Source organism: Pimephales promelas, chromosome 18 (assembly GCF_988280905.1).
Source record: "Pimephales promelas chromosome 18, fPimPro1.hap1.1, whole genome shotgun sequence".
Lineage (NCBI taxonomy): Eukaryota > Metazoa > Chordata > Actinopteri > Cypriniformes > Leuciscidae > Pimephales > Pimephales promelas.
Window position 1 is genome coordinate 18,898,987 of NC_142786.1, and position 18,079 is coordinate 18,917,065.

General features: G+C 36.8%; 1 protein-coding gene across 1 annotated transcript in view; it reads left to right on the top strand.

Annotated features, from left to right (window-relative positions):
• Positions 1-18,079, top strand: part of ext1b (exostosin glycosyltransferase 1b) — a 113,570-nt gene that overhangs the window by 73,404 nt on the left and 22,087 nt on the right. Inside the window, exons 3-6 of the mRNA XM_089122956.1 lie at positions 1,587-1,694; positions 4,015-4,134; positions 12,379-12,511; positions 15,584-15,702. Of these exons, the coding sequence (XP_088979082.1) occupies positions 1,587-1,694; positions 4,015-4,134; positions 12,379-12,511; positions 15,584-15,702 (480 nt within the window). The remainder of the gene's footprint in view (positions 1-1,586; positions 1,695-4,014; positions 4,135-12,378; positions 12,512-15,583; positions 15,703-18,079) is intronic.

Sequence of the window (18,079 nt, forward strand, 5' to 3'; positions counted from 1 at the left end):
TGTATTTTCCTTCCTTTCACACTTCCTTCTGCACTCACTTCCTGCACTTACTTACTTCCTTCCATATTTTCCTTTTTTTGTCCACTACTCATCTTTGCTTCCTTCCTTCCTTCCATATTTTCCTTTTTTGTCCACTACCCATCTTTGCTTCCTTCCTTCCTTCCTTCCTTCCTTCCGTTATTTTCATTTCTTCCTTCCCCCCTAATTTTGCACTTCCATACTTCTTACTCCTTTCTCTTCCCCCTTTCTTCATTCCACCTTCCCTCCCTTCCTCCAGTCTCTCCTTTCCTTCCTTCCAAGTCGCAAACACTCATGATACTAGTTCTAACTACATCCTAACTCTTCCTTATTGTAACCGTAATTAATACATTTGTTGGCCCACTTATGAACCTTTCTCTTACTAACATTCATCACTCCCACTACTTGCTTGAATAAGATTTTATCATAATGATATTTTCTGAAATTTGTGACCTTAGCCCTCACACTCACACACAGCACTTTTTCACTCCCACATTGCTCGTCCTCTGTGTGTCCACTAGAGCTCGATCCTCAGCTCACACCGTTATGACCTCTCGAGTGACAGGTCCTCATTACATCACACACACAACAGCTCGTCCCTCTATTTCCTCACACAATCTCACACACTTCAAAGTAAACTCACTTTTCTTCCCTCAACCTCTGCTTTACAGCATTTTCCCCCAAACTACACTTCCAGTCAAAGGTTTTGGATCGGTAAGAATGTAAAAAAAAAATAATAATAATAATATTGTGAAATATTATTGCGATTTAAAATAATGGTTTTCTATGTGAATATATAGTAAAGTGTAATTTATTCCTGTAAATTTTCAGCATCATTACTCCAGTCTTCAGTGTCACATGATCCATCAGAAATCACTCTAATATGATGATCTGATGCTCAAGAAACATTTATGATTATTATCAATGCTGAACACAGTTATGTACACTTTTATTTCACGATTCTTTGATGAATAGAAAGTTCAAAAGAACAGCATTTATATGAAATAGAAAGCTTTTGTAACATTACACTACTGGTCAGGGGTCAGTAAGAATTTTATTTTATTTTTGGGTGGAAAGAAATAAAATAAATCAGTACTTTTATTCATCAAGGATGATCTAAAATATTCTGTTTGAACTTTCTGTTAATCAAAGATCATGTGACACTGAAGAGTGGAGTATTGATGCTGACAATTCACAGGAATAAATTACATTTTAAAATATATCACATTTAAAAAAAAAGTTATTTTAAATTGTCATAATATTTAACAATATTAATGTTTATTTCTTTAAATTTTCAATCAAATAATTGCGGCCTTGGTGAGCAGAAGAGACTTCTTTTAAAAACATAAATAATCTTACGGATCCAAAACTTTGGACTTGTAGTGTGCATATTTTCTCTGTGTATTTTCTGTAACATGTAACTCTATCATATGATCTGGCATTCAGTGGAAGCGATTTAATATGCGCCTCTTTGTGTTTGTCCTGTTTCTCATTTATTCTCTCTTTGTTCGGTCTTGTAATCAAAACACGGCATGTATGACTCACGCCGTGACCCCGTGTGTGTGTAGGCGGCCTGTGTTCCGGTCATGCTGAGTAACGGTTGGGAACTCCCCTTCTCGGAGGTCATCGACTGGAACAGGGCGGCTGTGATCGGGGACGAGAGGCTCTTACTGCAGGTCTGAAACACTGCTTTTTATTTACTACGTACTTTCCAGGATCTCAGTTGTATCCTTTAATAGTGGAACCAGCCAGATCACATGATGTGGTTCGAGCCCTTGGTTTGGGCTGATTAAGCATATTCAAAAACACGAAGCCCATGCCAGTGAATCCCAACCAGAGATTTGTATGCCAGGGAGGTTTCAGGATTTCCTTTGTTAAGAGGATTAATTCACCCCAAAAAATGGAATTGTCATAATTTAATGCTCACTCACTCACTCTCTCTCTCACACACACACACACACACACACACACACACACACACACACACACACACACACACACACACACGTACACACGTAAACTCACACACTTACACGCGCAACCTTGCTCTCTCTCACACACACACACACACACACACACACACACACACACACACACACATACACACATGCACGCAAACTCACTCACCCACACACAAGCAAACTCACTCACTAACTCACACACACACAGACACTCACTCGCACTCACTTAAACACACTCACACGCATGCAAGCACACATGCTCACTCAATCACTCACTCTCTCACAGTCACTCACACACACACACACACACACACACGCACGCACACACAGACACTCACTTACTCACACGCACGCATACACAGACACTCACTTACTCGCACGCTCGCTCACTCACTCACTCTCTCTCTCTCACAATCACTCTCACTCACTCTCTCACAATCACTCACTCACACACACACACGCACACACAGACACTCACTTACTCACTCACTCACTGACTCTCTCTCTCTCACAATCACTCGCTCACTCTCTCACAATCACTCTCACACACGCACGCACGCACACACACACAGACACTCACTTACTCACACACTCACTCACTCACTCTCTCTCACACTCACTCACTCTCTCACAATCACTCACTCACACACACACATGCACGCACACACAGACACTCACTTACTCACACGCTCACTCACTCACTCACTCACTCACTCACTCTCTCTCTCTCACAATCACTCACTCACTCTCTCACAATCACTCACTCACACACACACACGCACGCTCACTCACTCACTCACTCACACTCACTCACTCTCTCACAATCACACACTCACTCGCTCTCTCTCACAATCACTCACTCACACACTCATTCTCTCTCACACTCACACACACACACAGACACTTACTTACTCACACGCACACTCACTCTCTCTCTCTCACACACTCACTCATTCACAGTGATTCCCAAACAGAGATTTGTATGCCAGCGAGGATGCAGAATTTCCTTTGTAAAAGGATTAAATCACCCAAAAATTTGAGACTTGTCAACATTTACTCGCTCTGTTGTCGTTTCAAACCTGCATGACATTCTTCCTTCAGCTGAAAACTTTTTTTTTTTTCGGATGCCATTCAATTAAAAACAGACATTTCTCAAAATATTTCTCTGAAGAAAGTCATGCAAGTTTGGAATGACATGAGGGTGAACAAATGAATATAGTTTCTTTATTCTCTTTAAACCTACAAAACAGGAATTATGACTAATTGTATTATAGCTATCAAAAGATTTTTAAAAGAATCAGCTAAACTTTGTAGTTAATTTTTAAAGAACAGTAAAACAGTATTGGGGTTGTGTTCACTCAAAGGGACTATTTCAAACTTGTTAAGCTTTGATTATAATTTCATACAAAAACTGCAATTTAGATTAGATTTAGATTAGTTAAATGTCCCACCAGGACTCAATTATAAATACTTTTAAGGTCTTTCTCAGAGAAGGTTTCTCTATGATTGTTCCCTAAATTGAGGAAATGTGACTCGAAACAAGCGCAGGAATCGTACGGGAAGCGGTTCACTTGGGTTTCACCCACAATAGTACAACAAAATTGTATTATTGTTAAAAAATACTAATATTAATCATAATAATGCCTTGAAATAAATAATAATAATAATAATAATAACAATATTAATGATAAATTTTAATGTATTAAGAATTGTTTGTAAGAATTGTTAGTAGTAATAATAATAATTCTCATTTTTATCGTCTAAATGACAATCCTAAAGGATATCCAACATAAAATGCATTTACATAAATGCATATTGGTTTGAATTAGGTTGAAACACGGGATAGTGTGAAGAAAACACAGCTTGAACGAGTTCGAGTAAGCATCTTAGTCTGGTGTTTCCATTAGGACAATAAAGAAGATTATTCTCGTTGAATCGGTTTGATTTGTGTAACCAAGCGATATGAGATGCTGATGTTCATCTCTCTCTCTCTCTCTCTCTCTCTCTCTCTCTCTCCCTCTCTCTCTCTCTGCAGATCCCGTCCACGGTTCGCTCCATTCATCAGGATAAGATCCTGGCTCTGCGACAGCAAACGCAGTTCTTGTGGGAAGCGTATTTCTCTTCTGTGGAGAAGATCGTGCTCAGCACTCTAGAAGTGAGAAGACTGTTCAGTCACACTCACACACACACACACAGACACACTCTATCTCACTCACTCACTAAAACACAAACACACACTCTCTCTCTCACTCACTCACTAAAATGCGCACACACTCACTCAATTCAATTCAATTCAGAAAGCTTTATTGGCATAACAAAAGATACATTTTGTATTGCCAAAGCATCAAAACAACATAGAAATAATAATATGATATCATGTGATGTGTAGGTCTTAGGCAGAGAGTGTGTGTGTGTAGGTCTTAGGCTGCAAGTGAGAGTGTGTGTGTGTGTGTGTACAGTAGGTCTTAGGCTGCGACTGAGTGTGTGTTTATAGGTCTCTCTCTCTCTCTCACACTCACTCACTCACTCACTCTTACACACATTCTCTCTCTCTCTCTCACACACACACACACACACACACACACACTCACTCACTCACTCTTATGCACACTTTCTCTCTCTCTCTCACACACATACTCTCTCTCTCTCTCTCTCTCTCTCTCTCTCTCTCTCTCACACACACACAAACACACATACACACACTCTCTCACTCCACAGCTGTGACACAGGCTGGGTTCAAATGTTTTGACAAGAAGTCTAGTATTATGCTGATTTATTAGGGGTTATGTAAAGTGTGTACGCATTCACATGCCGTGTTTAATTCTATATGTCTCCTTTATGAGTGTTGGGGAAGTGATGCGTGGCTTCGGTTCAGTGACCTCAGAATTATTAGCTTGACTTTGCTATATCCAAACATGAAACCTTATTTTCAATCCACAAGTTTCCGAGGGGCGCTCCTGTAAAAAATAAAGTGGGTGAAACTTCCGGCGAGGCGGCGGAAGTAGCATTCCAATGGTATTTTGTGTGTTAGTTAGCGAAGAAGCTAGCTGTTTTTCGGAGAATTATTTTACTATTTAAAGACGCAAATCTTTATGAGAGATGTCGTTACGGAGCTCAGGGACATCATGCGCTGTTCGCGGTTGTATGTATAACCGGACTAAACTAATTCAGTGGCTTAAACATGATTGTTTTGAACATAAGCTGAAAACGAAATCACAGTGATCCTACCAGAGCCCGTCACTGATCCTGCCAACGAGTCAACGACTGTAGTTTCCATCACCTCCCAAAAGACGACGAATCTTCCTGTGTACATTTTTTTTTTAGAATTCTTTATATTTTATAAACTCTATCAGCATGTGATCAGCTGTTCGCTACTGACCTAAACTCAGGATCTAAGCCTGTTGACAGAATACCAAATGTGCCAGTTAATGTATTCAAGTAATTCAAGTAGCACATTCATTTATAATTTTGAATAAACTCCAAAGCACAATGACTAAGTGTGTATTTTTTTATTTTAATTGTTTGTCAGCTCGCACAACTGTCTGTCACCATGCCTTGATGAGTATTGATTATTAATAATGTTATTATAATACTCCCAATCAACTACTGCGGAGGGTAAAGGTACTGTTATTTCACCCTTTTGAATTTGGTTGAGGTTGTGTTCCCACATCGTTAGCTAGTTTGGATCGCTATAACTTAATGACTGTCAACTGTTGAATGAACAAGTGTCAAGCATGTCAAATCGCGCTTTGTTTACTTCCAACCGGAAGTCGCGCCCACTTTTGACGCAAGGCATCATGGGGCGTAGGAAACTTGTGGATAGAATAAAAGAATCCTGAATAAAAGTGTACACTACAGTTTTCATCATTGATAATAATCATAAATATTTCTTGAGCATCAGATCCTCATTTTAGAGTGAATTCTGAAGGATCATGTGACGCTGAATACTGGAGTAATGATGCTGAACATTACAAGAATAAATTACACTTTATCATATATGAAAATAGAAAACAACATTACTGTTTTGTATTTTTAATCAAATAAATGCTGCCTTGGCGTCTAAAACTTTTGACTGGTAGTGTTTTAAAAAGGCATTTGTCCGCTTTAGTTTCTGGTATTTATATATGAAGTATGTTCTCAGAAAGCTTTGTCAGTGCGCCGGCTCCTGCTTTAGATCGCTCTATGTTTAGCCAATGACAGTGTCATACAATTCACAAGTGTCTACAATCAACAAATCACAGTAATTAACCTCACAAGACAAGCTCGTGACAGCCTCACACAGCGTCAGTGCGATTACAGATCGCCTCCGAAGAGTTGCGCTCATCCGCTGGAAGATTGTGGCCCTCGTGCTGCGAGATTGAGTCGTCAATCACACACTTCAGTCAGTAAACGCAGGGCTGTTAGCTGAGCTGGAGGAGCGCTCTTTCATCAGCCTCTCAGATTGGGTTTTTAAGGTGACAGGTAGGGTTCTGCAAGGTTGCAAGACCACGGTTTAATATCAGCGCCGTGTCAAGCGGTTATTGACTGCGTCGGGGGAGCGAGAGGAAAACACTCACGCTTTATTTTGGTCACCTCTGATGAGCTTTTGAGTTGTGAGCGTTGTTAATGTTTTGGGAAAAGGTGTTTTTTAGCCTTAGTTGGAAGACGAGTCAAAAGATGCATCATGATGACATTTAAATTATTTGAATAAAAAGTGAAAGAAATTATGATTTACATAATAACATAAAACAACATCATGACACAACATCATAGCATAACATAACACCACATCATGACATAACATCACAGCACAGCATCGTAACACAACATCATAACATCACACCACGGCATCGTAACAACATCATAACACAACATCGTGACAACATCACAGCACGTCATCGTAACAACATAACATCATAACACAACATCATGACATAACATCATAACATCACAGCACATCATTGTAACAACATAACATCATAACACATCATGACAACACAACATCATAACATAACATCACAGCACGTCATCGTAACATAATATCATAACAACACAACATCGTGACATAACATCACAGCACGTCATCTAACATCATAACACAACATAGTGACTTAACATCACAGCACGTCATCATAACAACGTAACATAACACAACATCACGACAACACAACATCATAACATCACAGCACGTCATCTAACATCATAACACAACATAGTGACATAACATCACAGCACATCATCGTAACATAACATCATAATAACACAACATCATGACATAACATCATAACATCACAGCACATCATCATAACACAACATCATCGTAACATAACATCATAACACAACATCAAGGCATAACATCATAACATCACAGCAACGTCATCGTAACAACATACCATCATGACATAACACAACATCATGACATAACACAAAATCATGACAACACATCATAACATAACAGCACATCATCGTAACATAACATCATAACAACACAACATCGTGACATCATAACATCACAGCACCTCATCTAACAACATCATAACACAACATAGTGACATAACATCACAGCACATCATCGTAACAACATAACATCATAACACATCATGACATAACATCATAACATCACAGCACGTCATCATAACACAACATCATGACAACACAAAATCATAACATCAACATCACAGCACGTCATTGTAACATAATATCATAAGACAACATCGTGACATAACATAATAACATCACAGCACATCATCGTAACATCATAACACAACATTGTGACAACTTCACAGCACATCATTGTAACAACATAACATCATAACAACACAACATCATGACATAACATCACAACATCACAGCACGTCATCGTAACAACATACCATCATAACATAACACAACATCATGACAACACAACATAATAACATAACATCACAGCACGTCATCGTAACAACATACCATCATAACATAACACAACATCATGACACATCACAAAATCATGACAACGCAACATCATAACATAACAGCACGTCATTGTAACATAACATCATAACAATACAACATCGTGACATAACATGACAGCACATCATCGTAATAACATAACATCATAACACAACATCGTGACATAACATCACAGCACATCATCATTATAACATAACATCATAACAACATCGTGACATAACATCACAGCACATCATCGTAATAACATAACATCATAACAACACAACATCGTGACATATCACAGCACATCATCGTAACAACATAACACAACATCATGACACAACATCATGACATAATACAACATCATGACACAACATCACAGCACATCATCGTAACATAACATCATGACATAACACAACATCATAACATCACAGCACATCATCGTTAAAACATAACATAACACAACATCATGACACATAACACAACATCATGACATAACATCATAACATCACAGCACGTCATCGTAACAACATAACATCATAACGTAACACAACATCATGACATATCACAGCACATCATCGTAACAACATCATAACACATCATGACATAACATCATAACATCACAGCACATCATTATTACAACATAACATAACACAACATGATGACACATAACACAACATCATGACATAACACAACATCATAACATAACATCACAGCACTTCATTGTAACAACATAACATCATAACACAACATCATGACAAATAACACATCATGACATAACATCACAGCACATCATCGTAACATAACACAACATCATGACATAACACTACATCATAACATAACAGCACATCATCGTTACAACATAACATAACACAACATAATGACATAACACAACATCATAACATAACATCACAGCTCATCATCGTTACAACAACATAACACAACATCATGACATAACACATCATCATAACATAACATCACAGCACGTCATTGTAACAACATAACATAACACAACATCATGACACATAAAACATCATGACACAACATAACATAATATCACAGCACGTCATCGTAACAACACAACATCATGACATGACACAGCGCGTCATCGGAACATAACAAAACATCATAACATAAGATCATAACACAACGCCAGTATAATTATCATTCAAATTATTTTTGAGAGAGAGAGAGAGAGGCTACATTTGTTTGATCAAAATAGTTAAAATAGCAATATTGTGGAATTTTGTTAAATGAAATTTATTCCTGAGATCAGTGTCGCGTGATCCTCCAGAAATCACTCTAATGCGCCGCATTGCTGCTCAAGAAACATTTATGATTATCAATGTTGTAAGCAGTGTTTTTTAGGATACTTTGATTTTAAAGTTTAAAAGAGCAGCATTTATTTGAAATAGAAAATTTTGTAACATTATAAATGTCTTAAATGTCAGTTGATCAACATTTTAATGTGTCCTTGCTGAATAAGATAAATTTAACTAATTAAAAAAAGCAAAAAACAAAACATAATATAATATATCATTATAATATATAAGGAAAGTACAATTATTTCATATGACATGGCAATTTTAAACCAAGGGAAAAAAAATCTAAACTTTTTTGAAACCACATTATTTTTGTGATTTAGTTCACTTGTTTCTGTACAATATGAATTGCTTGTTGTATTTGTTGTGCAAATTGTTCTGACATGCTTGATTAGTCCTAATTGTCATTATGCAGAACGAGTTCATCTTCCTCGTTCACCTCCCCATACACCTGAGCTAATTATGCGTCTGCGATCCTGTGTGTGTGCATATGCATATTTCTGTGCGTTGAATCTCAGCATCACACTGAAAGCTCTCCAGATGCCGCTCAGTTAAATTCGACAAGACCTTTTGTCATTTGTACAACAAAAATGCCTCTAGCCTCGTATTATGAAGACACAATCTCAGACACTTGGATATGAAAACCCATTCCAGTTGCCAGCGATTAGGCTGTCAGTAAGCCAAGCCGCTTTCACACCAAAGGGCACAATATAAACCAAAAAAACGACGACAACGCCGTCAACACATCCTATCAGTCTTTGTCTGCTTTCACAGCATCTGAGAGCCTCACTCAAGGCCAGGGAAACAATCACTGGAGAAACGGCGGATTTGTCATTCGTCTCATAGTTTATAGACCCAGAGCTGCACCTCAACCTGAAGTTTCAATTGGAAACATTAATTTGGCCTTCACACAGCTCTCATGGCCGAGGACTTCAGCTGGAAGTGTTTACGATCCGGGTTTGAAATTAACACGGTAAAGATCAACCGTGGCGGTTTACGCTACAGCCAATATGGCGTTTTACTTATTATTTACTCACTTTGCTGGGGAAGTTCATATAAGCCAAGTCGTCATGATATATTAAATGCATAAGAAACTCGAAAAATGAGAATATCGTGCGAAAGTTAAGCAATTCAACTTAAAAGGTGAAACTAATATATTATATAGACTCATTACATGCAAAGTGAGATATTTCAAGCCTTTATTAGTTATAATTTTGATGATTATGGTTTACAGATAATGAAAGAATTTTGTAAGAATATTGTGAAAAGGTTTTCATAAGCTGTAATCCATAATCATCAAAAGTATAACAAATAAAGGCTTGAAACACTCACTTTGCATATGAGTCTATATAATATATTAGTTTCACCTTTTAAGTTGAATTACTGAAATAAATGAACTTTTGCACAATATTCCAATTTTTCGAGTTTCACCTGTACAGTGTATTGCACAGAATCTGCTCATATCTGGCTTACTTTGACACTCTCGTCACTACACAACATATTACGGCATGCTTGTTCAATTGCATTGAAGTAATAGCGAAGATTAAAAGGCATTTGGTGAACAGAAAAGACATTGTTGTTTTCCGACATCCTACATCTTTGTGCTGTGTTGATCTGTCCATCTAAAACACATTTATGGTGAAAAAGATAAGGAGATGCTGAATGAATTTGTTTAAATAAGAATGTATGAAATCCATATATATATATATATATATATATATATATATATATATATATATACACACTCTCACCTAAAGGATTATTAGGAACACCACACTAATACTGTGTTTGACCCCCTTTCGCCTTCAGAACTGCATTTCTGAATTCTACGTGGCATTGATTCAAGAAGGTGCTGAAAGCATTCTTTAGACATGTTGGCCCATCTTGATAGGATAGCATCTTGCAGTTGATGGAGATTTGTGGAATGCACATCCAGGGCACGAAGCTCCCGTTCCAACACATCCCAAAGATACTCTATTGGGTTGAGATCTGGTGACTGTGGGGGCCATTTTAGTACAGTGAACTCATTGTCATGTTCAAGAAACCAATTTGAAATGATTGGAGCTTTGTGACATGGTGCTCAGGTAGGCTGTGGCATTTAAACAACGCCCAATTGGCACTAAGGGGCCTAAAGTGTGCCAAGAAAACATCCCCCACGCCATTACACCACCAGCAGCCTGCACAGTGGTAACAAGGCATGATGGATCCATGTTCTCATTCTGTTTACGCCAAATTCTGACTCTACCATCTGAATGTCTCAACAGAAATCGAGACTCATCAGACCAGGCAACATTTTTCTAGTCTTCAACTGTCCAATTTTGGTGAGCGCTTGCAAATTGTAGCCTCTTTTTTTCCTATTTGTAGTGGAGATGAGTGGTATCCAGGTGGGGTCTTCTGCTGTTGTAGCCCATCCGCCTCAAGGTTGTGCGTGTTGTGGCTTCACAAATGCTTTGCTGCATACCTCGGTTGTCGCGAATGGTTATTTCAGTCAAAGTTGCTCTTCTATCAGCTTGAATCAGTCGGCCCATTCTCCTCCGACCTCTAGCATCAACAAGGCATTTTTGCCCACAGGACTGCCACATACTGGATGTTTTTCGCTTTTCACACCATTCTTTGTAAACCCTAGAAATGGTTGTGCGTGAAAATCCCAGTAACTGAGAAGATTGTGAAATACTCAGACCGGCCCACCTGGCACCAAAAACCATGCCACGCTCAAAATTGCTTAAATTACCTTTCCCATTCTGGCATTCAGTTTGGAGTTCAGGAGATTGTCTTGACCAGGACCACACCCCTAAATGCATTGAAGCTACTGCCTTGTGATTGGTTGATTAGATAATTGCATTACTGATAAATTGAACAGGTGTTCCTAATAATCATTTAGGTGTGTGTGTGTGTGTGTGTATATATATCTATATATATATATATATATATATATATATATATATATATATATGTATGTATATGTATATAAATAATCTGTTTTTTTGTTTGTTTGTTTTTTCATGTTTTATTTATTTATTTATTTTTTTGGCTAGTAGATGTTCTTAATGGCCGTTAACTTATATACATAACTTACTTACTTAACACATTTAGTAGCCAAATTGGTCTGTGAGTGAAAAAGTTAGTTTCAAACCCTGTTTACTCTGTGTGTGTGTGTGTTTGCATAGATCATCCAGGACCGAGTGCTTCAGCAGAGCTCCAGGAGTAATCTGATGTGGAACAGTCATCCCGGTGGGCTCTTCACACACACACAGTACTCGTCCTACCTGGGAGACTTCCCTTTCTTCTACAGAAAACTTGGTAATTGACAATCATCTTCATTATAGCGAGTAGTTTGATATTCATATGCATATGAAATTGCTCTCCTTTTCAATGCATTTTTGAACTAATGAATCACTGTGATGTCTAAGCTCGAAACTCGAAATGTCTAACTCTGTGATGTCTAAACTCGAAAAATTAGAATATTGTGAAAAGGTTTTCATAAGCTGTAATCCATAATAATCAAAATTATAACAAATGAAGGCCTGATATATCTCACTTTGCATGTAATGAGTCTTTTAGCTTACCTCAAGGGCATCTAAGATGTAGGTGTCTTTGTTTCCAGACTTTCCACAGTATTTTATATTTTATATTTTTAAGCCAAACCGTTCTTGTCTGTCAGTCATATAATGCAGGGTATGGTCACCACCTCAAAGAGCATGCACAGAGAAGTCCAAATTAAACATGATTTAAAGACTCGTAAATGTAAGTACACATTAATGGACTAAGACACGAAACGAGCGGTTTGTGTGAGAAAACGAACAGTATTTATATTTTTACCCACCTCGTTTTTACCTCTTGAAACCACAGCCACATCCAACTGATTTGAGATCGATGGCGCTTCAGTCTGCGAAAGCGCTGGAAGTGATCTCTTGTGCGTATACATCACTCATTGTTTACACAGAGATTTCAGAAGTGTTAGCTTTCACCGTGAAGATCTAAACATATTTAGATATACAGGAAATCGCAATGGAAGACGATTTCGATATATCAACAGAAAACGTTGATTTTTTTTTTATTATTATTTTTTTTTTTGCAACCGCGCGCGAGATCACTTCCAGCGCTTGCGCAGACCGAAGCTCCATCGCCCTCAGATCACTTTGATGTGACTGTGGTTACAAGAGGTAAAAACGCTATAAATACTGTTTTGTTTTTTCACACAAACCGCTCGTTTCATGTCTTAGGCCATAAATGTGTACTTACATTTACGAGTCGTTAAATCATGTTTATTCTGGACTTCTCTGTGAATGCTCTTTGAGGTGGTGACCATAGACCTGCATTATATGACTGACAGACAACAAAGGTTTGACCTAAAAATATCAAAATTGAAAATACTGTGGAAACAAAGACACCTACATCTTGGATGCCCTTGAGGTAAGCTAAAACATATCAAAAATTAATGTCAAAGTGAACTATCCCTTTAACTCAGGGGCTGCTAACATTACACCGAAGACAGAAAACTTTTAATGCGTTATTGCCGCTCATTTACACGACAACAGTGTTTGGTGTTCGCGAACGTAAACTTTGAAACAAGATCCAAGGTGCAAGTTTTGAAAAATGTTAAAAAATGTGATCATCTCTGTGTAAACGTCAAAAACGTGAATCTCTGGAAAACGGTGATGGCGTGCACATGCATTCGTTTAGTGTATAGATATCCACATTTGAATATATATGTGTCTTTACACATTGACATCGCCAAATGACTTTGTTTCCATGAATCCATGCGAACTGGAATCATTTTGAACAAGTGAGTGATTTTGGACAAAAGTTTCTGTTTCCCTTTTCTCCCAAACTTTTAGAAACTAGTCCTGGATGACGTTTTGAGGTTATGTTCAAATGTGCCTGGAATTAATGAGCTTTCTAAGACATGACAGACAGGCATTATGGGACTTTTCAGATCCGCTTTCATCTTTCTCAGACATGGGTCTTCTTGTCAAAGCCAAATTTGAGACTAGCCTCATTCAAAACTCAAGTTGCGTCTCTCTGGTTCTGTCCTGTCGTCATCTGATTTATTTTTAAAACCCTCTCCTGTCATCTCTTAATTGCAGAGGTGGCTTGATATCTACAAATTTACCATGTAGCTAAGTGACAGCCATTGTACGACTTGATAGATTATCGACCAGCCCAGTGTAATTGGATCACGAAATCCATATTCACAATGCAAAGTGTTGCGTGGCACAGTTGCTAATGCAGCCCACGCTCGCCTCCATCTTCATCTGCACCGCGTGTCAGGCCAATCAATGTGAAGCCGTTGATGGAGCACCTCTTGTTAGTGGGAAAATGCGAGTGTGAAGAGAAAAAAAAAAACAAGAATTATCATCTTGTGTCTGTGCAAGAATTATCATATTACATCGTCACCACTGCACCAATTAAACATGCTGAGTTATTTAGACACGAGGAAAGCATGGTGCCGACTGTCTGATGGGCAATAGTCAGGGGAAAAAACTTGATCTGTAGAGATATTAAAAACAGTGTGCATGATATTAATGCTAATATCGTTGATTGTAATTAAACATGTCGTTTGTTTAATAACTGTAAAACTTTGATTAATTATCTCCTATTAAATCACACTTCAGTCATACTCTGTGAAGAGGCCATATTACACCCTGTTATAAAGTCTACAAGAACAGGTTTTCCTGCTTGAATGTTGATTATTCTCCTCATATTCTCCATTGTTGCCGCTCCTCTCTTCCCGGTCAGTCAGTAACGCTCTGTTTACTTCTTGTCTCTATGAAGCCCCTCCTTCTGAAAAGCACACTGTGCTCTGATTGGTCGGCTGGAGCAGTGTGTTGTGATTGGTTGTGCGCTTCGTAGAAAGTTATTCAACTTTACATTTATTCTTTTGAAAAATGCATAAAATTACCATTTTTTTGGTAACATAATGTTTATATGAAATTTAGATATTCCAAAACATTTGACTATTAAACTGAGAAAATCAAAGTCATAAATATAAACAAGTGGTGTTGCATGTTTGACGTTGATCTCTCAAAAAATGAGCTTTCCGTAAGACTGTGTTTGGTCGCAGTATCAAACGCTTCCACTAGATGGAATTCATCTCGCATTTTTGACCGCAAAGAATACAAGTAATTTTTTTTCAGAACCTTTTCGAATAATGTCTATAATTTGTTTGTGCTCTCACAGCTTGTGCTAGAATCTTTACCAAGTTACATACAGTCCAATAAAGTGAAAAATTCAAAAATGAATATATGTGAATAGCACCAGAAGGTTCAAATCGGCAAAAAAATATGAAAGGTTCAATGAATAGGCGGTATATCATTTTTATATGGTTACGATCGCTATCTAATCCGCTCAAACTAATTCTCTTGTTTTTAGGGATTAAGCCAAGTCCGAAGTTCACCGCTGTTATCCATGCAGTCACGCCGCTGGTCTCCCAGTCTCAGCCCATTCTCAAGCTACTGGTCTCAGTGGCCAGATCCCAGTACTGCGCTCAGGTAAGAGCTTCTTTCTACGGGCCAGATTCATTCAGGAAATCAATGAAAAATATTATCATTGTTATTATGCATTTTATTTTTAAGCACCTTTCCTGACACTCGAGGTCACCATACATCATCAACAGAACAATAACAATATTTAATGTAATACAATATTTAATTAAATATTATAATTCAAATTCACCCCACTTATGATCAGAGGGATTAAGTTATTCCAAAAAGATGGGTTTTGAGTTTTGATTTAATATTATTGCATAGATGATTCAAGATGATTCAAAAACAAAATCTAGCTTTACATTTACCTTCCCGAATCCCCAGCTTTAGTGCTTTGTCATCAATTTGTTTTATTAATTTAAATTTAATTCATTTTATATATATATATATATATATATATTATTATTATTATTATTTTTATATATATATATAATTAATCACATTTAATGAGTGGTTCTCAACCAGGGGGCCTCAGCAAACTTTCACTGGATCCCAGGATGACTTAAAAATATTTAAATTAATAAATGACTACTGATATATATTAAATATATGAAGGCCCCCAATATATTTGCTTCTACTGTAAAGAGAAAGTTGCTTCATTTCAAACTTTTTTGTTACAGAAACTAGGAGTGACAGTATAAATTAATTTAGAATATTTATATAAATATTACAATATTTAATTAAAGTATAATATGACAAATACTTAAAATAATTATAAATCATTCAAATAATAAACGTCCACAAAAAGATGCAGTTTCAATAAAGGAATGTTTTTCAGAATTTTTTTAGTAAAAATGAATTTACATTTATGTTTTGTCATTTATGATTAGTTGTTTTTTTACTCTTTTTTATTTTTTATTTTTATTTTAGCAATTTCTTAGAAATTTCTACCCAATAATATACTAATAATTCATATTCATAGAGACACTTCAAGCAAGTATTCGCTGAGTTTCGGTTCATTTTTGTGACGCATTTCAGAAAAAAGTTAACGGATACAGAGACGGCAGAAAACACACCCTGTTTGTTTTCTTTATTTTACAAAAGCACACAGTTTTGTCATTATTATGAGTTTACACTAAAGTAGCCCTTTACAGTTTCGATTGATGATTTCTGTTTGACAGAAAATGGCAGCTTTGTGGATAAAATTCAGCAAAACGCTCATCCAGCCCACAGTTTATTCTGTCTTATTTGCATTCATTATAAGGTCCGGTTGGCCCATGTCGTGGGCTCTGACTCCCGGATTGAGGAACCACTGCGTTAGGCTTCTTGCTATCTGAACCTTAGGAAAATAATACTATTTGTTTACGCAATTTGATGTGATGAGGTGGCCGAGCGATGTTGTTTTCCTCTTGAAGGCGAGTGGACATCTCTCAGTGTTTGAAGCGTCACACACTTTGCATCTGGACGCTCGCCTCTGTTTACAATCCTCTTAAACCTGCGAGAGGACTTTCCATGGATCCAGAGCCTCCTGAAGTGTTTACCAGCCCAACGTATTGATTCCTCCCTCTCTCAGAGAGAGGGAGAGGATTAAACTTTTTTATCAGGTAAAACTAAAAAAAATTGAATATCTTGCAAGTTAATTTATTTCAGTAATTCAACTTAAAAGCTGAAACTAATATATTATATACAGTAGACTCATTAAAGCACAGTGAGATATTTCAAGCCTTTATTTGTTATAATTTTGATTATTATGACTTACGGCTTATGAAAACCTTTTCACAATATTCTAATTTTGAATTAGGGGTTTTCATAAGCTTAACCAAAATTATAACAAATAAAGGCTTGAAATATCTCACTTTACATGTAATGAGTCAATATAATATATTAGGCAATAGATAATACCTTTTAAGTTGAATTACTGAAATAAATGAACTTTTGCACCATATTAAATTTTTTTGAGTTTCACCTGTATATCTCATACACATTCACAATAATAATATAATACATTTAAAAAAATGATGATAAAAAATGTGATATATATATTCAAACAATTGGCCCTCAAAAACCACACATAAGATATCTTTAAAACACCAAATATCACAAAAAAAACATTTCATTTTTCAGAATGCAATTTGTAAAATGCAAATTCGATATTGATTCTTCATCTAAAGAGAGAGAGAGGTGTTTTTTATGTTTTTTTTATTTATTTTTTTAGATTATCCCATCCTGCTTGATTTAAGTTACGTTACAAATTGATTTTACAAATCACTTTTGACTACTTGTTTGTATTATGGTGTTGTTTTTCCTGTTTACAGTTGTGCATTTTATTATTGTAAGGTGTCCTTGAGTGTCTTGAAAGGCATCCTCAAATAAAATGAATTATTATTATTATTATTATTAGAGTTAAATGCAACATGTCCCGACTGATTGTGTGAAGCATGTC